Genomic DNA, 22030 nt, shown 5'->3' with positions numbered 1-22030 from the left:
CTATGATAATATTTATTTTTGGATTATCTAACAATAGCCATGTCTTTCTAGAGTGATCATCAATGAAGGTTACATAATAAAGATGACCTCCAAGTGATTTGTCAGACATAGGCCCACACACATTTGAATGAATGAGGTCCAATATTTCTTTAGACCTTGTTTCACTGCTTGTAAATGGCTTCATTGTATTCTTTCTTAGGGCACATCCCTTGCATATTCCTTCACGACCTTCTTTGATATTGGGAATTCCATTTACCAATTGATTGAGAGAGGGAATAACCTTATAATATAAATGTCCATATCTTCTATGCCATAGTTCAATGGGATTGATTTCCATGTGAACTAGGGCTTGAGGAGATGGTGCTATGACTCTATATAAACTTCCTTCACGTACTCCAATAACCCTAGATTTATTGATGCTTGAATCATTTGCCCAATCTAGAGCTTTTCCATCTACAAAAGCAATTCTATCTGTTGATTTTTAATGTACGTTGGACAAGTGGTTTCCCATGGGTTATTCTCTACCTAGGGAAAAGTGTCCAAAATAATTTTTTTCTTAAGTGTGACTTTATAAAGTGAAAGTGACTTTATAAGTGGTAAAGTCAATGTTAAATTATAAAGTGAAAGGTGACTTTAGACATAAAGTACAATGTCGGTACTTTATTTAATGGGTGAGTTAAAAAATAGAAAGTGAGAATTAAATGCACATTTATTCTCATCCCTTGATCTAAATGAATTTGGGCCATTAGATCTCGGGGTTTCCCAAAAGTCATTTAGGGAAACAAAAGGGGGAAAAGAAAAGAGAGACTGCATTCATTCTTCATGAGCAGATTGGAGAAAGGAGGCTGAGAGCTGGAGAAAAGTTCTGAAGGATAAATTTGTTGCAGTAAGCTGTAGGAGTGATTTATGGGCAAAGTTGGGCATGGAAATCAAGGTTTAGAAGACAACAGATGGTACAGTACGAACAACATTGAATGTTGTGAGCTGCATGCCGTTTGAGTGAAGTTTTTGATTTCTTTTTGAAAAAAATCCATACAGTCCATACATCAGTATGAAAATATGTACAGTCCTTACGGGACAGTCTGTATAGTCGTATCTGTATAGTACATATTTTCAACTTCAAATGGGCACATAAATCAAGGCAAAGTGGGCACGGTTTTCAAGGAGTTTGTGCTGAAGAGATAAGTTGTATTTCGCTGTTTTGTTTTGTCTGCAGATGTATTTTTCTTGAACTTGAAGGATAAATAAGTTTGAAGAGCTCTCTAACAGGTTTTCCTCAGAGAAGATTGAAGGGGTTTTGCTTGGGTATAAGTTGAGCAAAAATCTGTGTGTATTTTTATGTGTTGTTGGTCTGGTTATGTCGATATTTATTTTTAGCATGTGTTGACAGTCCCATGTGTTTAATTTGAAAATTTCATTTCCAAAATTCTATATATTGAATGTATGTTTATGGGAAAGGACATTCAACTGAATGGGAGTGATAAGGTGAAACTATAACCGGGTTGGGATTGTTGGAAACTCTTTTTAGTTGTCAAATTTCAACATGGTATCAGAGCTACGGGCTGAAAATTGCAGTTTGAACAACAAACAATAGTTTGGGAGAGCAAATAGTGGTTTGGACAACAAACTGAATTTTTGGATAACAAACTCAGTTTGGACAACACATTGATATTTTGGGACAACAAAGTGAAGTTTCACATAGTTTGAACTTTTGGGACAGTAAGGTGTCCTGGAAAGTTCATTTCTCCATTTTCTTGGTCTTGTAAATTTTGGACAACAGTCATGGCCATGTTCTTAAGGATAGAGGACAAACTAGATGGGATATCCAACTATGCCGTTTGGAAGGATAGAATTCATGTAGTGTTTGAGGAGGCATCAGGTTGGGACATAGTGTGGCAAGTGGTTGTACCTCCCACTGCTGCAGATGAACTTACTGAATTCACAAAAAACAACGCAAAGGCAAAAAGGATTCTGATGGACAGTCTGAAGGATCATATGGTTCCTCAAGTGAGAGGAAACACATATGCATAGCAGATGTGGACAACTCTAACCACTCTCTTTCAGAGTACCAATGAGAGCAGGAAGATGGCACTCAAAACAATTGAAGAACATCAGGATGACAAAGGCTGAAAGTGTAGTTCATTATCTTGGCAGGGTCAAACAGGTACGTGATGATTTGACTGCTATTGGTGAGACAATTGCAACCACAGAGTTAGTCAGGATAACTGTAGCGGGACTTCCTAAGTCTTGGGAGGTCTTTGGAGATGCTGTTACCCCTAGGGAGAATCTTCCCAGTTGAGACCGATTCTAGGATGATTGTGTACAACATGAGATACAAAAGACTGACAGTGGTGGGGTGAAGATAGCAGATGAGGAGGATGTAGCCTTAACAGCCAAGGGGAAGAACAAAGAGTAGGCCAAGAAAGGGGCCTCATCAGATGGGGCTAAGGGAAAGGAGAAGGAGAAGAAGAAAGATACGGATATGTCCAAAGTCAAATGTTGGGCATGTCAGAAGATGTGACACCCTGTTGTTACGTGTCCTGAGAGGAAGAACAAGGGGAAGAAGGGTAATGCAACTTCAACATAGGTGGAGCAGTTTGCTTCATAGTTTGACGAGGACTTTGCATTTATTACTTATACATCTAGTAGGAGTACATCATTCGATGTGTGGTACATAGATAGCGGGGCTTCTCGCCATATGACAGGTGAACGAGAGTTCTTTTCAGAGCTTGTAGAGAGGGTGCTTGATATTGAGATTGTACTAGGAGATGACTGCATTGTGAGAGCTGTTGGTGTGGGGACTGTGACCTTTGAGAGGGAGTCTTTGCCTCCTTTGAAGGTCATGGATGTTTTGTATGTTTCGGGGATGAAGAAGAACTTGATTTCAGTGTCTGCTATGGAGGAGAAGGGGTTTGATGTCACTTTCTCAGGAGGGCAGGTATTGATGCATCCTAGGGGAGCTTCCATCACTTTGGCCAAAGTGATTGGAGTCTGCTCTAGGAAACTATACAGGTTCAGTTTTCAGTTGGTAGGAGCATTGGTGAGTAACACATCTGGTAGCACTCACACAAGTACCACCAACAATAGAGACTTGTGCGAGTTATGGCACTGGAGGATGGCACATATGCATCATGGAGCTTTGAGAGTACCGAGGGAGATCACTACTGGAGTTCTTGATTTCAGTGTCGAGCATTATGAGGTCTGCAGAGGGTGTGCTTTGGGCAAGTACACCAAGTTACCATTCCTAGTGAGTGACAACAGATCTACAGGTGTACTAAACTTTATTCATACGAATGTTAGTGGCCGTATGTCTCATGTGTCTTTGGGTGGTTATGAGTATTATGTTATATTCATTGATGACTACTCTAGGAGGACTTGGATATATTTCCTGAAGACCAAGAGTGAGGTCTTCAGTCACTTTAAAGAGTTCAAATCTCTTGTGGAAAAGCAGACAGGTAGGAAGATTTGGGTCTTGAGGTTAGACAATGGTGGTGAGTACACCGATGGTGGGTTTTTTGACTTCTGTGCACAGGAGGGCATTAGGAGAGAGTTCACGGTTCCTTACAACCCCCAATAGAATGAGTTGTCTGAAAGGAAGAACAAAGCTATTGTTGGGGTTGCTACAGCGATGATTCATGATTAGGGGTTGCCTTTTTTTTTGGTGGGCCGAGACCTACAATACTGTTGTTTATCTTCAGAATAGGAGTCCTCACAGAGTATTGGGGAATATGACTCCGGAGGAGGCTCTCATTGGAGAGAAGCCTCATGTGGCACATCTTCGTATCTATGGATGTCTCACATATTCTTATATCCCTAAGGAGCAGAGGACGTAACTGGAACCCATGGCAGAGAAGGGTAACTTTATGGGTTACATCAAGACTTCGAAGGCCTATTGAATCTTAAGTCCTTCTAAATAGAGAGTGGTGATTAGGAGGGATGTGAAGTTCGAGGAGGAGAGGGTCTATCGGAGATCACGAGAGTATGATGAGAGAGAGTCACATACTTCTCCTCAGCAAGGAGGTCAAGTACAAGGAGTAGGACCTCAGGGTTCTGGATCGATTGGTACAGTAGATACTCAATGTTAGTGACATGGTACAGGAGGTACTTTAGTGTCAGTGACATCTGGTGCACCAATGGCGAGTTCACCGAGCACTTCTTTAGGGAGTCCATTGGTACAGAGTTCACATGGCACTTCAATTGACACAAGCACAGGTGCCAATACAGGGTCTTCGAGGACAGGTGTTGGTAAAGGTAAACCGAGGTCAATTGGCAGACCTTTAGGTTCACTAGACTTGGGGGAGGGAGAGAGGATGAGGTTCCCTATGGGGAACTTCTTCAGGGAAGAGGAGGCCCAAGTTGCTTCAAGACACCTTGAAGGAAGCATAGTTTGTTGGTCCTCCAAAGAGGGTGAACAGGGAGAGTGTGCCACTTGAGTGGTTTTGCAGTTATGTAGCCAAGGCTACCAACATTGTTGACTTTGAGCCTACTAGCTATGAGGAGGCTACCAACTAGGAGGTATGGAGAAAGGCTCTGGTGGAGGAGTATGCCTCTATCATTAAGAACAATGTCTGGGAAGTGGTCCCTAGGCCCGAGGGCAAGTCAGTTGTGACTTCGAGGTGGCTCGACAAGATCAAGCATGCTATGGATGGCAACATTGAGAAGTTCAAGGCGAGGGTTGTGGCTAGAGGGTTGTCACAAATATAGGGAGTTGACTATGATGAGACCTTCGCTCACGTAGCTCGGTACACTTCTATCCGGTACCTTATTTTTATTGTTGCAGAAATGGGTTGGCAGATCCATCAGATGGATGTCAAGACCACATTTCTGAATGGAGATATAGAGGAGGTGTATGTTGAGAAGCCACATGGCTTTGAGGTACTTGGGCCATAGACCCATGTATGCCGGTTGAGGTGAGCACTCTATAGCCCTAAGCAAGCTCCGAGAGCTTGGTATTTGAGGATTGATACTTGCAGCAGATGGGTTTCACGAAGAGTGGTGCAGATCTGAACCTATACTACATTGTTGTAGGGGATGATTCGCTCATTCTTGTGTTGTATGTTGGCGACTTGTTCATTATTGGGGCAAAGAGACTGATTAGTGGTTGCAAGGAGGATCTTGCTATGGAGTTCGAGATGAAGGACATTGGGCTGATGCATTACTTTTTGGGGCTTGAGGTGTGGCAGGAGGAGGGACATATCTTTCTAATGTAGGGGCAGTATGTTGTGGATGTGTTGAGCAGATTTCACATAGCAGATTGTATACCCATGTCTACACCAATGATTTCCAACTAGAAGAAGCTTCATGCTTCAGATTCTAGTTTGGTGGATGTTGAAATTTCTAAGTCTAACCTATTAGAATTTTTCTTGCACTATCTGGTTTATTTCTCCTACTTGTTTAATTATTGAACAAGTTATTTAACCATATAAATACCGAAATAAACACAATGCAATCTCAACCACCTACGGATCATCAACTGAAAAGAATTAGACAAACACACAAGGGACACCGTTATTTTTGGACAATTGTCCCCGGAAAAACCCAACTTGGGAAAACCAGTGCAACAATTCTGAGGGTTTTATTATTAAGCAGATTTTTAGTGCTAGTAGAATTAGGGTTTGATTTCTCTTTCTTAATAATTACTTGTGAATTATGTTGGCTTCTTTTACTTCTTTATTATATTATTTTTCATCAAGCAATTACCAAATTATGTGTGTGAAGATCACAAGAATAAGAGACACAAGATGTAGGCACTCAGCTAGGGCAAAACCCCTATCTAGTGGAAAACCCAGTCAAATTTCTACCTTCAGTAGTTAAGACGAGATAATCCAAGACTCTTCGACCTAGACACAAACTTCCTCCAACCACTAAGTCAGCCCTTCCTTCCAGCTACTTCGATCTAGATCTTTGACCCTGTAGCAGCGAAACTTCGACCCAATGAATCCAGAATTACGACCTTCTTGGCAATGAAACTTCGATCCAACAAATCTGAACTTCGACCCAGCAAATAGCCCAGTAATTTCGCATAAGAGAGAGAGAGAGAGAGAGAGAGAGAGCCTAAAAACTTCGACTTGTTCTTCTTTTGCAATCCTTCCTTCTTCTCCTCAAACTTTACACTTTTCTGCACTTCCTTCTTGTGTATCAAACTTGTTGAGTTGATCCCCAAATAGATCGAACTGCACTAGTATATATAGCCTCTTCTGTGGGTCGAATTGTCATCTTGTACGCTGACTTCATTAGGCAAGGGTCGACTTGGTGTGGAGGTGACAAATTACATATTTGACTCAAACATAATTCTTTTTACATGATTCAAAAGCCCAATAAGGGTCTCATTTAATGGACAATGACTCTAATGACTCAATATAAAACCTAGAAATCCTCAATGGGGACTTTGACCTATAAGATGATGACCCAAGCATGAAACCCATGCTTTAATAAGTCATTATAATAATAATACATTTCATAATGACTCAAATATAAATATGAAGACAGAACCTAGTTACATTCTTCAACAAAGTGAAGGATATGTGACCAACTTAACAACATTGTCACCTATGTAAATCAGGAAATTGCCAAACACATGATAAGAGAAAATCAAATCACTAGTACTCCTTATCGACATCCGAACCACAAGAACAGACATCCCAATCAGTCAACATATTTGTATCACTCAAAACATAAACAACAAACTCATGTTCCGAAGAATAATGATGTCAACACAATCCAGACCGACAATAACAAATTATCCCAAATACCAAGTAAAATGCCAAGTTTCACAAAAGATTAATTCAGGATGGTATGATCCCTTCTTAGTTTGACACGTTTATTTATCACTCCAAGGATCTTATCATCCTGTGTCAGTGAAGATGACAACTCAAAGAATACTGAAAGGTGCAAATAGTTTACAAGACAAAGAAACAAATGACATGCCTTGTCAGCAATAAGTTTTGAGGACAAAGCTTTTTCAAGAGGAAGGCAATGTTATGAATAAAATATATAAAAAATAATACAAATAATGTAAACAATAATAATAATTAATAATGATTAATTAACTAGTCATTAGTTAATGAAGAGGTGTGTCCCTAAGTACATGGCCTTTGGTGAAGAGGTATTTGCTTAGGTATATATGCAGGCGCTCACCTTCATTTGTAAATATCTCATCATCTCACTTGTATTTGAATATTCTTATATATAATTACTTGTCCTACAATGGATGCTTTTGTCTTCGAAGTGTTCTGAAGATTATTACAGGTATACGAACTTTGCTCGTTACAAAGAACCTAAGGTTACTAATAGGCAAGCCACCTACTGTCACCGCAACGGCCTTGCCCTCCACTTTTAGGCTTTGGATGTGAAGTCTTCTTACCTAAGGGGGGTTTCCCCACATTTGATTTGTAATTTTGAGCTTGATGTCACAAGGTCAAATCTCCTCAACGCCCTTGGGGTTAGGCCTTGCTAGTTTGGTTGACGGGTAGATCCCTTCAGGTTGATCTACCTGGATTTTCCTGTGGATGTAGCGGCCTCTCAGTGTCCATGAACCACCCTTAAAAACAAAGTATTTTCATTCAATCCATGATTCAAGAAATGAGTTTAAGTGATGCAAGTTAACATTGTGTTTTTTGAGCAAGAATTGTCTCATAGAACAGGTGTGTCTGGTGCGCTAGCTCTCAAATATACCAACACAAGGCCAATATGAGAGAGTAATCTCCTAGAATGTTGTTTTTGGTGCACTATAACAGTCTGACAAATGAATAGCTGGCTTTGGGATTTGTCGTAGGGTGACTTTTGATATACTCAAGGTATTGGAAGTAATTTCTGTGTTCAGTTTTGTCTAATGCGATACTACTCAAATGAGTACCAATAGGGGTAAATTGGACCTCCAACAAGGCAAGTCTTAAGCTCAATGAGTAGCCTCTTGAAGTTGCGAGTTTTCCTTTTGTGTATGAGCTCCAAACTGTAGTTTTAGTGGATTAATGATATATTCTGCTGTTATTTATAGATGCTGGAACATGTCTCTAGGTTAGATTCACCAAGGGAATTTCTTGCTCAGAAGTTATTCGTAGAAATCATTGGCCTTTGCTCATCAATATGTATTGTCATTCTCATTCATTCCATTAATGTGCTTGAAACAAAATGTGATTGCTTGAAATAAAATGGTAGATGATTGTCATGAAGAATTCTTTAACCATTCGAAATTCGCTCAAATTTAAGATAACTGAAACTTTTCAGAGAAATCTCATCACCATAAATTCACCACGCACCATTAATGTCAATTCCAAAATTTACATTGGAGATTATGCATCAAGCTTACGTTCAAAAAATATTTTATCATTTGCATCGCCATTTATTACATTAAATGTGTCAGGCCAGGAGTAACTCCACTTTGGCAGAAAACTGATTCGATTTATTTCATTAGGTAGCTATTGTTATATACAAATGATGTGACTGCTCAGTTCATCTTCTGATGACTGTTCACATTCCTAATTTAACTATTTTCACAAATTCACCCAATCGCAGAGGATTAGGTGTCAACATTCCCCCCCTTAATCTGAAGGGATGTTGGTGAGTCCAAGCATCGTTCTGAATCTTTCAAGCTTTTCTCTTCCAAGCGCTTTGGTGAAGATGTCTGCAATTTGCTCATTTGTGGAACAATGACGGAGATGGATTGTTTTGGCCTCAACATGATGTCGGATCAGAGGATGTTTTGTATTGATGTGCTTTGTACGATCATGGAACTTTGGGTTCTTGACCAACTTTATTGCAGAATTGTTGTCAATCATGAGTGGAGTTGATTGTACTTGTTTTACTTGCAAATCTTCAAGAATTTTCCTGAGCCACACAATTTCTTTCGTTGCTTCAGCTGCTGCCACGTATTCTGCTTCTGTTGTGGAATCTGCTGGAACTGATTGTTTGCGTGATCTCCAGGAGACAACTCTTGATCCAGGACTCATAGCATATCCTGAAGTAGATACCTCAGTTTCTTTGTCTCCATCGAAGTCTGAATCAGAGTATCCAATCAAGCTGAAGTCATCCACCTGTGGATACTTGATTCCAAGGTCTTGAGTTCCCTTCAAGTACCTTAGAACTCTTTTTGCAGCAGACCAATGTCCCTCGCAAGGCTTTTGCATAAACCTGGAGAGGATTCCAACAGCAAATGAAATTTCTGGTCTAGTAGTAGTGAGGTAGATGAGACTTCCTACAAGCTGTCTACACTTTGTTGCATCCTCAAATTCCTTTCCTTCAATAGATGTGAGCTTTAAGTTTTGTTCCATTGGAGTAGAAAGAGGATTGCACTCTGTCATGTTAAATCTGTTTAACAAATCTCCAATGTATTTCTTTTGAGAAAGAAATATGGATTTTGGATGTTGGGTTACTTCAATGCCAAGATAGTAATGAACATCAAATCAGTCATTTCAAAACTTTTCCCCAATTCCTTCTTTATGGATGCAATGTAGCTTTCATTGTTCCCTGTCATTAAAAGATCATCTACATATATCACAAGATATACAACTGTTTTGCCAACTTTCTTGACAAATAAAGTTGCATCATCAAGATCAAAATGATTGAAGTCGAGTTTCAGAAGATGTTCAATTAGTTTTTCATACCAGGCTCGCGGTGCTTGTTTGAGGCCATACAAGGACTTCACAAGTTTGCATACTTTATGTTCATGTCCTTTCACAGCAAATCCTTCAGGCTGGAACATAAAAACATTCTCTTTTAGATCTCCATTCAAGAAGGCAGTTTTTATTTCCATTTGATGGACTTTCCAATCGTTCTGAGCTGCTAGTGCAAAGAGTGTCCAGATGGTGGCCAATTTTGCTGTGGGGGCAAAAGTTTCCTCATAATCGACCCATTCCTTTTGTGCAAAACCTTTTGTCACAAGCCTAGCTTTGTGCTTGTCAAGTGAGCCGTCAGCTTTGTACTTGTTCTTGTAGACCCACTTGCAGCCAATTGGTTTGGTTCCAAATGGAGGATCAACCAGCTTCCAAGTGCCGTTCTTTATGAGGGCATCATACTCCTTTTGCATCGCTTCTTTCCATTCATCATGAGAAGCAACTTCTTTGAAGGAAGTTGGTTCAAAATCTGTAGACAAGTTCAATTCACAATCATAAGAAACATCCATATCAACAGGTGAATTAGAGTCATCTACATCACCTCCATTTTGTCGGTTTGAATTTCTGGTTCCTGTTTTTCCAATTTCATCAGGAGGAACACTTTCAAGTGTCTTCGTCAGCCACTTTGGGGGACCTTTCTGAGATGGTCCAGGCTGCTCTGTTGATTGAGTTGGGACTAAATCAAGATTGAGTCTCCCAATTCTATCAATTACATCACTTAAAGCATCATCCGTTGTTGGAGTTTCATTTTATCAATAAATGTCATGATATATTTATTTCCATTTGCAGAAGGAATAGGCATTGGACCACATAAATCTGAATGAATGAGTTCAAGCTTCCTATGTGCTCTTGAATGTGAATCATGAATAGACTGTTTGCTATGCTTTCCTAGAATGCAATCATCACATTGCTTATGTTTCCTAGGAATTGTAGGTGTTAGTGTCAGTCTTTCCAGCGTTCCTCCAGTGATCAAATATGCTCTTACAAAGTGATTTTGAAGTGTCAAGGTCAAATTTTGTCATTTCAGTGTGTCTTCAAGCAAAATTTGGTCACTAGGCATTAGGTCTAGGGTTTGCTTTCACTCTTTCTAAAGTTGTCCAAATGTCGGTCCATGTCATCATTCAGCTGAGTCTATCATCATTCAGAGGGTTGTCATTATCATGTCAGTGTCTAATGAGTCATTTTACACCTTGTTCATGCTTCAGTTGTGCTTAGGTAAGGTCATTTCCCTCTCCTAGGGTTTTGAAGGCAAATTTGCCTGGACGGTCAAATCATCGACAAAACTTGTTTCCTGATGTTTTATACACCTTCCCCTATCCTTAAAGTACCTTATCAAATGCTTCCCATCCCTTAGATCCGCCAAAATCCTCATTTTTGCACAAACCCTAGTTTTTAGCTACAACTTGGCAATTTTCTAGGTTTGGCCTGTGTTTTGCCCTTTTGGACCCCTTCCCTTCGCTCAATCTCTGAGATTCCACTTTCCCCTGCTTCCTAACATCCCTCCCCACTCCCAAAAATTTCCCCAAGAATTTAGAAGCCTCTTATCCCCTTCATTTCGCTTCATTTCGACAAAATCCCTTGCTTCACACATCGGGATCAGTCTCACTCAAAAGCCGTTTCAGAGCAATCAAAAATGAATTTTGGAAAACTGAGAGAGGTTTTTGTCCAAAACATGCCAAGGAAGAAAAACCTCCTTCATTTTTTGCACAGGTGTCATGGTTTGAGAGAAATGTCAAGGATACCATTGCCTCAGGAGAATCAAAGACACCTCTGAAGTGACCTTGGGAAAATCAAGTTTTCTCCTAGCTTGGTTGGCCAAATGATTTGCTTGATGGGTAAAATGATAACTAGACACAAAGAGCTTTCCAATGAGCTATCATGAGCTCAATTTGGGGTTGAGGAAGGCATTCAAAAGTTGACTGCAACAGCACTCTTCCTTGAAGCAGCCTCATTTGGCACATTTTGACCAGTCTTGGGAGATTTGATTTTTGACAGGGCAAATGAACTCCAAATTGAAAAATTCCAGTTGGGTTGGAAAGTAGACTCAAAGACCTTTCCAACGAGCTATCCTGCGCCCGATTTCGACACCGGGAAGGCCTCCAAAAGCCTCCTGCAAAACGCGACCCGTTGAGCCTGGCGCGCGACCCGTCAGAGGCGCGCGACCCATCAGGCTGCCTTTTCCAGTGCAAAATTTACACAGGTGCGACCCGTCAGTGGCGCGCGACCCGTTGGGTGAGGCGCGCGACCCGTCAGCGCCCTCAATATCAAACTGCCTGCAAATTTGCCAAGGAGCCACAAATTGCCAAATTTTGCAAGGTTTGCTTAATCGAGGATGAGAATGGTGTTGATGGATTTGAATAAGGTCCCCGAAGAAGATGAGTCAAATACCTTTATTATGTTGTACAAAGATGGAAAGCCAATCAGCCAAGTTTCATGCTCCAATTCTCTAGTGAAGATACCTGTAGCCTTGCATGTTAAGGAGATGACTCCAGCGGCAATGCTTCCACTATCAAAGTTGCCTCGGGTTTATTTTCATGCAGCTGGCCAGAATCGGCAACAATCATTAGAATTTGAGACATTTCTTGGTTATCTCCTCAAAAGAGACAAAGTTGTTGTGTGTCATTTTAGATGGTATGAATTCCTTATAACACCACTATCTGGAAGTTTTGATCGTGTTGGTGTTGCTTATCGTCTCATGAAGTCGTGTAGGGATGGTGAAGTTTTAGGTGGTGTTGCATCTAATGATAACAGAATTAGAGAACCAATGGCAGCTCAAGTGGATGCTGTGATTGGGCCCCAGAATCCTTCTTTATACACCAGGATATCACAGGATGATATAAGATGTGAAGACTCTCGGTCTAAGATGGTTGTAGAGGATGCTTACTTGCAGCCACAAAATTTTCAAACATTACACACAAGGCTGGTGAAGGGCAATGCAACTCGGGGGATTTCTAATGACTATCAACAAGGTGGACCATACCCAAATGTGTCAGCTCCATATGAACACATGTTTCCATTGCATAGGGCATCTGAAGAGGTCAACAGGTGTATTCAAAGTGGTTCACCTCGAGTAGAAAACAACACTTCACCTCGAGTGGAAAGCAACACTCCACCTCTGGCTGAGAATGCATCACATCAAAAGGAACATGGCACTAAATAGCTCAGACACAGCACAAATCCCAAGAAATTTTGAGCATTTTGGGTAAATTTTGACTTTTTCAGGCAATTTGCAGGTTTTTCCCATTAACGGGTCTCACCCCCCGCGCGACCCTTCATCATGGCAACTCCATTTTGCAAAAACTTAGCATTTCCAGATTTGTCATGAGAAGTTACATATGCTCATTAATGGACTTGAGATTTTATGAAGTTTTGGACCTCCAGAAAGTCAAAAAACAAGCAAAATTTGACTTTCTGCCACATTTTTGAGTTGCAGAAAGCAGTCTTGGGAGATTGCAATTTTGGAGGGGCAAATGACCACCAAATTCAAAAATTCCAGTTGGGTTGGAAAGTAGACTCACAGACCTTTCCAACAAGCCTACTCTTGCTCAATTTGGCCACTTGCAAGTGCCCCAAAAGTGGCTCCAAAGGCGCGCGACCCGTCAGGCAGGGGCATGCGACCCGTCAGACAGATTTTTCCAAAATGCACTGTACAGCTCAGAAAAACGCAGTTTGACTTTTTGGGGTGAATTATGATAATCTCTGATGTAATTATTGTACTTGATAGAGACTTTTACTCTTATGTAACACTTCTAGAAGATTCATTCATGAAAAAGGTAAATATTAAATGAATGAATTGGTTTCCTAGCTTATAGAGACAAGTTGTTTTGACTACCTAGTTTGTAGTGCTTAGTTTAGAAGTGGTTGAAACAACTCCTAGGATAGTGAGCTCGACCCATGGAGGCAGGGAAAGAGGTTAGATCATCTATATTATGTACTTTCTTGCTCATTTTCATGGTTGGACCCTTGAGGGAGAAGCTATCATTGTATTATTCACTGTATCTCTGCAATTTTTGGCTAAGGAAGACCAGGGTTTTGCAGTCCTCTTTGGGATTCTTGTGGACTCATGTGTTGATGGTGTGTTTCTCAATGTACTTGTAAGTGTGTTATGTGAATCATTTCCTTTCTTTTACTTCTGCACATTAAACAAATGAAGTGTTAAAGTAAGAATTCATGCCTGCCATGCTCTGCTTTTAAGTTTGTTTAATTTCAATGTTTTCTACTGTCTAAGGGGAATTCAAAGTTATTGTTTGCTCTCCTTGGCTTCTCACCTGTCATTCCTGATCATCCACCTCAATCAAAGGCATCAATACTGTCTCCTACCTTGCCCCAAAGAACCCCCTGCAGAAACTGTGTCCAATCCCCGCACCCAAAATTGCCATCCCCTCAATTTGCCACCGAAAACCCTAAAAGCCCTAAATCAACCTTTCTGATCAGTTTACTAGCCTAAAATCAGTGTTACCTTATTGGTCATCTCATCCATTGAAGATTTTACCGAGATAGACCGGAGAGAGCCCTCTCCTGCGCCGTAGGGCTAGCTACGAGGCTAAGTGGTTTGATGTGGCCTTGAGGTTTACCTTTCTCAGCCTGAGGTGAAATTTCAAGCGCTAACAGTAGGCAAACCAACAACACCATTTTTCTTCAATAAGCGGAGACTGTCATAGTTTAAGTGTCCAAATCTAGCATGCCATAATAAACTTGATGGAAGTGTACCTTCTTCATGATGAGAAATATATGAGAAATGTTGTGCATGAGCAGAGGTTCCTTGCAGTTTGAGAAGCATTTCTTCTTCTATTCCCCTAACGACAAGTGAGTGGTCAGAAGCTTTTCTTACCTCAAGTTTTCCATCAAACATATGAATGGAGTAACCTTGCTGGCGGATGTGGACCAAGGACAACAAGTTTCTCTTGAGCTGTGGGAGATATAGAACATGATCCAGAAGAAAGTCTGGAAGACCAGGCAGTTTAAGCCTGATTGTGCCAAGCCCTGATGGCTTGATTTTTGACTGATCTGCAAAGTATACTGCTCCATCAACATTATCAGTGAAATCTTCAAAAAAATCTTTTCTATGAGTCATATGACAGGTTGCTCCTGAATCAAGCAACCAATCATTTTTCGAAGAAGCAAGTGAAGCATTAAACAAATCTTCATTTACTCCAATGTTACATTGTGCCTCAATATAGTGAGCGGATTCAGGTGCTTTACCTTTGTCTGTATCATCAGTTTTACCTTTCTGTTGGTTTCTTTTCTGCTCAATTTTGTCCCATGGTAGCTTGCATGTAGAGGCATCATGTGATCCATTTCTTTTGCAGCGAATGCAATGTAAGTCTGCCTTTTCTCCTTAAGAATGTCTGCCCCCCTGCCTCTGAAGTATCTTCCTCTTCCTCTTTGTCCGCCTCTTCCTCTTATAGAATCTTGAGCAGGATGTTTTTCTTTATGAGTAAGGCACACAGTCTCTTCAGAAGATTCAGGGGTTGTCTTCTTTCCAAAGGCTTTCTCTCTTTCAGCAAACTTTTTCACAAGAGAGTCAAAGGTTATATCTTTAAGATTTCCATTTGCTTGTAAAGATTCAAGATAATTGGAGTAAGTAGGATAGAGTGCCTTGAGAAAAGCAATAAGAGGGATATCCAGCTCAACCTTAGTGGATTTGATATCATGCATTATAGATTTTACTTCAGATGCAAGAGCAAGAGGATCATTATTTTTCAGCTCAAGAGTGAAGAGTTTAATCATGAGCTGAACAACTTCAAGTGCAGAATGTGAGTCATAGAGTTCTTTCAACTTTTGTAAAGCTTCAAAGGCAGTTGAATATGATGAAATATGGCGACTCACCTCTTCATTTACAGATGCTGCGATTAATGCATAGGCTTTGCTATTCTTGTTTTCCCAAATGACGAGCTCTTTGTCTGATGTAGGCTGTACTGGGTCATTGTCTGCTTCTCCGACACACACTCCTTTCCACAACTCATTGAAGATGAGGGTGTGTTTTATCATAAGGGACCATTCAGGATAGTTCTCCTTGCCAGTGAGAACTATTCCTACCATAGAGATGATTGAATGCATTCTGTAAAAAATACTTCTGCTGATAAAAAAAAACTTCTGCTGATATACAGTGAAATTGTACTCAAAAGGGCAAAAAGATTTCAAATTCTTTATGCACTATGTTTTCTTCAAATGTCTCCAAAATTTATAAAATATCCTCATATAATATTTCCATATCACCTCCCCTTTTATTTTCTTTTAAACAAGAGCTCCACGCACAAATGAAAACCATTCAATATATATATATCATTCAATATATATATACCATTCAATATATATACCATAGACCATTCGCTGGACCGATTCAAATGCAGTTCATAGGCGGTGTATATCACTTAATAAAGCCGCAGTTTAAATACTATTTCAACCGCACAGTGCTGAACTATTCAAATAGCGTTCATACCACAGTTCAAAATACTCAAAACGCTCTGTCATTCAACATATATATTGACCAGACTTTTAAAAGAAAGAAGTATGGCAAGTAGAGACAGACATTAAAATACATCGGGCACGGTTAATAGAACATCCACAGAGCGTTATGTTGCAATCGACCTTTTTTTTTAGCAGTTTGCAATACCACGGAGTGCAACACGAATATGCTGCGACCGGGCCCCTCTCACAACACGAATATTACGCTGCCGCTGCGCAGAGCAGCCACACCATTATGCAGAAGGTCTCCGGTTCATATCCAGCAGGGTATTGTGCAACTGGACAACTAAGGAAGCGATGGATCATTCAACATTCAACGAAAAAAGGCGCCAGAAATTGTATTGAAAGCAATGGGACAAGCAATAAGCAAGACTGTAGCTACCGCAGAGATTATAAAACGGAAGGTTCCTGGACTGTATCAGAATACAGAGCTCAGCTCGACAAGCATAACTGATGCTTGGGACTATTGCCTCTGGAAACTACTCGACATGTCTCTATGATTGCAATTACTCTTTCAACAACGCCACTGGATGAAAATACAACTGGCTATCAGGATCCATTGAGCGGTTGATACCATCAAAGCTCACTGATTACGGAGCCAACAACATAGCACTAGGAAGCATGACACACAAGGTGCCATACCAAGGGAGGAGCACAACGCGTTACCATCATTCAACGTTTCATTAGTGAGTTTGCAGCAGAGGCAGCGCTGGAAAGGCAACCCGTTATGGACAGAGATGAGTTTGCAGCAGAGGCAGCGCTGGAAAGGCAACGCGTTATGGACAGAGATGAGTTTGCAGAGAATATGAAACGGTTTTGGATTCTGAGCACATTCAAATGAACAGGGTGCAAAAAAAATCATAAATAGAATATGTCAGGGCAGCGCGGGTGTGGCAGACAAAACATAGGTATGGTAGATAGAATTATAGAGAGAGCAATGGAGCAGATCAGGAGTTACAAAGACATAAAGGGTAAACAGGGAGCTGGCTCTGATACCATGTCAGGCCAGGAGTAACTCCACTTTGGCAGAAAACTGATTCAATTTATTTCATTAGGTAGCTATTGTTATATACAAATGATGTGACTGCTCAGTTCATCTTCTGATGACTGTTCACATTCCTAATTTAACTATTTTCACAAATTCACCCAATCGCAGAGGATTAGGTGTCAACAAAATGTGTTTGAAACAAAAATATTATTTGCTTGAAACAACAATACATAGTTGTCGCTGAAAATAACTTGTTCCAAGAAATTCTTTTAGCATGCAAATTTAATATGGCATAACTTCTTTTCAAAGAAATCTCATCATGATGAATTTATCATGAGTTGGTTGTCACATGAGTTTTTTGAGAAAGTGATGTAACATTTACATAACCTTTCATGTAAACAAATCACCTTTCAATGGATTAATATTTGATCATTCAAACTGTGTGCCTGACTCAAACGATAAATGAACATCTTAATTGAGTGCTTTGAGTAACTTTCAGTCATCCAAAAAGGTGTATACTAAGTGTAAATGATACATTTCATAGAGATCAACAATCATTTTTACCTTGCCTCAAATTCTTTTGCATGGACCAGATGGCAAAGTAATGTCATAAGGTAATGGAAAATCATGAAATTGAAATGAGTGTTCCAATCATTTTTTTTAATTGTCCAAATGTGTGTTTGATCCAAGACAATAACATCAATGAAACTATATGCATGTCAAATGTATTCAAGGCATCTGATGTTGAATATTTCATTTAGTGCCAGAGGCATCGATTTTAAAATAGGGATGCAATCATTACCCAAACTTTAAGCATGTTTCACGTAATTATTTTGCACCATAGAATTTGTTTAATTGACATGAAAATTTAGATGTATTCCAAGAACCAACTATTTTTTTTGCACACTGTCAGACTAGAGTTTGGGTTACATATTTGTTAATACTGATCATGTCTAAGGGGTGGCCTAGATATTTGTTTCTTTTTATTCATCTATGCTACCACTATTTCTGAGGGACTTCAACTTATTTTTGTATATAAATGTTACATCATTTTCTGTGACAGGCTTGCAAGGTGCCCAGCAACATGTGGTGCAAAACTGGGCGGTTGAAGCGCTCTGTGATGCCTAAGCTTAGCAAAGGAAGTGGTAACTTTGGGACAGGAGCAAGCCCAGGAGTAATGTCATGTATTGCAGGTCGGCTACTATGTGATACCTATTTGTCTTCCCGTGAGCTCTTGAAAGAGGTATATCTGGAATATGTTAAATCAGCTGTTTTCTTTGTGAAAGGTTAGGAAAGTTTTTTGTTTGTTTGTTGAAATTAAGATTTTTTGGAACAACTTATTTAGTATTCCCTCAACTTGAATTGTAGGTGAGCTATTCTTTGACACAGCTTGCAAAGAATCAACTAGGTAGAGACAGAAGAGAGATTTCTCCTGTTGATATACCGACAATGTACCAAACATCAGCCTCTCTAATGGAACTGGTGTGTATCCAGCATTCTGTACTTATTTATTTACTTTTTATTAGAATGAGGTAGATGTTTGATTTGGATACTCTAAAATAGAAGCTGGATTGATATATCTTGCCTTCATTGAGAGAAAAGCTAAACCAAGTCTGTGCTGGTTTTGCTTCTAACCAGGTTGAATGTTCAGAAACTGATGCTTGGTTATCGCTGGGGTTGATGTTTCACTTGAGTGTGCTCCCATTGACACGCCAACTTACTAATATCAGTGGAAATCTGTGGAGTAAAACACTGCAGGTAAATGTGCATTCTGCTGGCCTTTGTGCTATAATATCAATTCCTTTTCCAGGATAAAGATATTTCTAAAGGTGCTTTACTACAGGGGGCTAGGGCCCAAAGAGTTGAGTATCTTCTATTGCATGAGTTCCATGGAAGAAAGTATATTTTACCAGACAAGATGTCAGCTCGAGAGAAAGAACTTAAAGCATCAAAAAGAAAATTTATTTCAGAAAGTGGGGTTGAGGATGCGGAGGAACAAGTTCTTGATGGTATGGTTGAGGATCAGGCTGGGCTACACGCGTATGGCAAGCATAAGAAAGGTCCAGCTTATTTAGGGGGTTTGGTTCTGGAACCAAAGAAAGGCCTCTATGACAAATATATTTTACTTCTTGACTTCAACAGTCTTTACCCTTCCATCATACAGGTAAGGCTTAATGTCATGGAAACTCTTGGAACAAGCAGTACAATTTTGAGTAAATGATGCATAAATTAGTGAAACTTGTTACTAATTACTTGATTGCAATTACAATGTTAATATTTTATGATCGTTCGTTCTCTTGTTTAATGCTCTTCCTCTGGTATTGCATTTATGAACTGATATATTAGTGAAGTGGGTCTGTGATTAACTTACAGCTTTCCTTTCTTTGGCAGGAGTATAATGTTTGCTTTACAACTGTTGAGCGCCCTTCGGATGGATCTATACCTAATTTACCAACCTGCAACATATCTGGAGTTCTTCCACAGGTATGCTGGTTGCAGGATCTTTTCTACAAATGGTATGCTTATTTTGAAGTAGCAAATATAATGAAAAGACCATTTTTTGAACTAAATATAAATGGCAGAAAGGATAAAAGGTTTCTATTTGATGCCAACACAAGGAGGATTTGGATGTCTTTGCTCAGTCCTTATGCTTTGTCTGGTTATTGATTCTTTTCCATCAACATCATTCCTTTTGACCAGCCATCCTTTAAATGGGATTGGAAATTTTAATTATGAAAAATATTCTGAAGTATTTGATTTCTTTAAACAATTTGATTATCTTATCAGAAATTTCAGAGGACAGCAGAACTTAGAATCTTGACTATTGTATTTCAATGCTGGCTCTTTAATCCACAGTGAAATGTTTTTCGGGTGCTATTCTTAGGTAAATTTCTAGAGACTTTCAGAATTGCATTCCTTATGAGATTGTGACTGATGCTGCATTGCTTATTTACGCCCTTTCTTGTTGTACAGATGTCCTAATTTCTCTTTACATACTTACCTTTGCTGATGCCAATTGATGTCCTGTACTTTATGTAGTTAATTGGATGACTCTCTGCTGGGTTTATTGTTAATTTTAATCCATTCCACCTTTGTATGCTGACTTGTGGCATGCATACTGTGGATATATTGTTTTGAAAAATATAATGCAGTAAGTTTCAGTTATGGAATACCGTAATGCCATTCTGGGACACAAATTAAGAGCATGTTATGTGCATGTGAATGCCAATTTCTTCAATGGATGACTGCAATGTAATATTGTTTTCAATTGCTGACAGTGAGAAAATGCCATTCTCATCCTCTTTGATTTGTGAAGCCTATCTTTTGACTGTGTTTATTGTTTAAATGTCCAGTTATTGAAAAATTTAGTTGGAAGAAGGAAACAAGTTAAGTTATGGCTAAAAAACACATCAGATCCTCTAAAATATCAACAGCTAGATATTCAACAGCAAGCATTGAAGCTCACTGCTAACAGGTTTATGCTAACTCTAGATTTTCAAATCATACGTCTTTTGCATTGGTGTTCTTTTGCATGATTGATTGGTGGGGTCACTTCCTTGGAGTTGACACATTCAATGTTTTTACATGCCGTATATTTCAGCATGTATGGCTGCTTGGGATTCACAAACTCAAGATTTTATGCAAAGCCGCTGGCAGAGCTCATCACCTCACAGGTGAGCAAACGTACTTCCTGCTTTGAGCAATAAGCTTTTTTCAGCACAATGTATGAGTGGTCTGAAATTGTCTGTGCAGGGCCGGGAGATCTTACAAAGTACCGTTGACCTTGTACAAAACCATCTTAATCTTGAGGTCAGGCAAGCTTGTCTTTTCATGATATTTCAGCATTGCTTGATGTCTTGTGTATCTCTGAACTCCTCTCATAAAGAAACATTGCTGATATTTTTTTGAATTGGATCCAATCCATATGCCAATTGTCTATTTCACTCTTTTCTGAAGCTAATGTACATGTGCAGCTTGCACTGTGTTGCTCCTCATATTGCATGAGGGTAACTCTTGTGAATTTCATCACAATATATGATTTGCAGCAAGGTATCCATGGAACTCTAGATGGATTAGGGGTACACTCTATTTTTTGATGTTGGAGATGATGCCACCTCGTGATTTGCTTGTGGTGGATTGTCATGGTTCCTCCATTTGTTTTCTCTTGATTGTGGCATATCGTTGATGGATGAATTGGCTTTTTAGTGGATAGTTGGTGGTGATGCTTGCTTCTTGATATGGATGGTATGGACATTATGGTGTTGTGTTTGATATGTTGCTTGTCTCATTATATGTTACAACTTACTCGTAGTGCATATGCACGAGGGTTCTAGTCCTCCTAAGGGGTTGGGTGATGATGATGTAAGTTGAGACATTATCACCTTAGTGATTATTGATTGTATTGACATCTACATTTGGTTGGCATCATGATGAGTGCTTGCTGCTTGGTGTTTGCCCCTTTCTTTCATATGGTTTCACACTTTTTGGGGTAATTTAGCATATTTTCATGGTGATGTAGAGTGCTTGCTGCTTTGCATTTGCCCCTATCTTTCATATGGTTTCACACTTTTTGGGCTAATTTGGTATGTTTTATCATGGTTGGAGGACTATTATTGGAGCATGGTAGCTTACTTGGCATGGTTTGACACTTATATTGGTTTATGGTCCTATGTGGAGTACCCCTCTTCATTGGTACATATGTGGAGGCACATATACACTTGTCGCTCTTTGCTTCAATGATGAGGTTGCCCCAATCCTTCATTGATATTGGATGATACTAGGCTACATGGGATGTATGCCATAGTGCTCATGGATTGGTTTGGCATAATGTGTGGCTTCTTGATGATTATGTATGGCTTGAAGAATTGTGGGTTGCTGATGCACCCTTTCACATTGCTGATTTGTCTTTGATGAGTTGCTAGCTAAACGGGCAATGTGTTTCATGGCAAATTATGGATATTGT

The 22030-nt window shown here is 39.7% G+C and overlaps 1 protein-coding gene across 1 annotated transcript in view; it reads left to right on the top strand.

The window, feature by feature from the left end:
• The window catches only part of LOC149211428 (DNA polymerase alpha catalytic subunit-like), a 233586-nt gene that overhangs the window by 165016 nt on the left and 46540 nt on the right, over nt 1-22030 (top strand). The window contains exons 11-18 of the mRNA XM_089388389.1: nt 18131-18310; nt 18436-18549; nt 18706-18825; nt 18911-19231; nt 19459-19551; nt 20421-20542; nt 20669-20741; nt 20821-20877. Of these exons, the coding sequence (XP_089244515.1) occupies nt 18131-18310; nt 18436-18549; nt 18706-18825; nt 18911-19231; nt 19459-19551; nt 20421-20542; nt 20669-20741; nt 20821-20877 (1080 nt within the window). The remainder of the gene's footprint in view (nt 1-18130; nt 18311-18435; nt 18550-18705; nt 18826-18910; nt 19232-19458; nt 19552-20420; nt 20543-20668; nt 20742-20820; nt 20878-22030) is intronic.

This window comes from Pinus tabuliformis, chromosome 1_1 (assembly GCF_031772625.1).
Source record: "Pinus tabuliformis cultivar Carrire ecotype Pingquan chromosome 1_1, CPIR1, whole genome shotgun sequence".
NCBI lineage: Eukaryota > Viridiplantae > Streptophyta > Pinopsida > Pinales > Pinaceae > Pinus > Pinus tabuliformis.
This window is presented reverse-complemented; position numbering and strand designations above follow the sequence as displayed.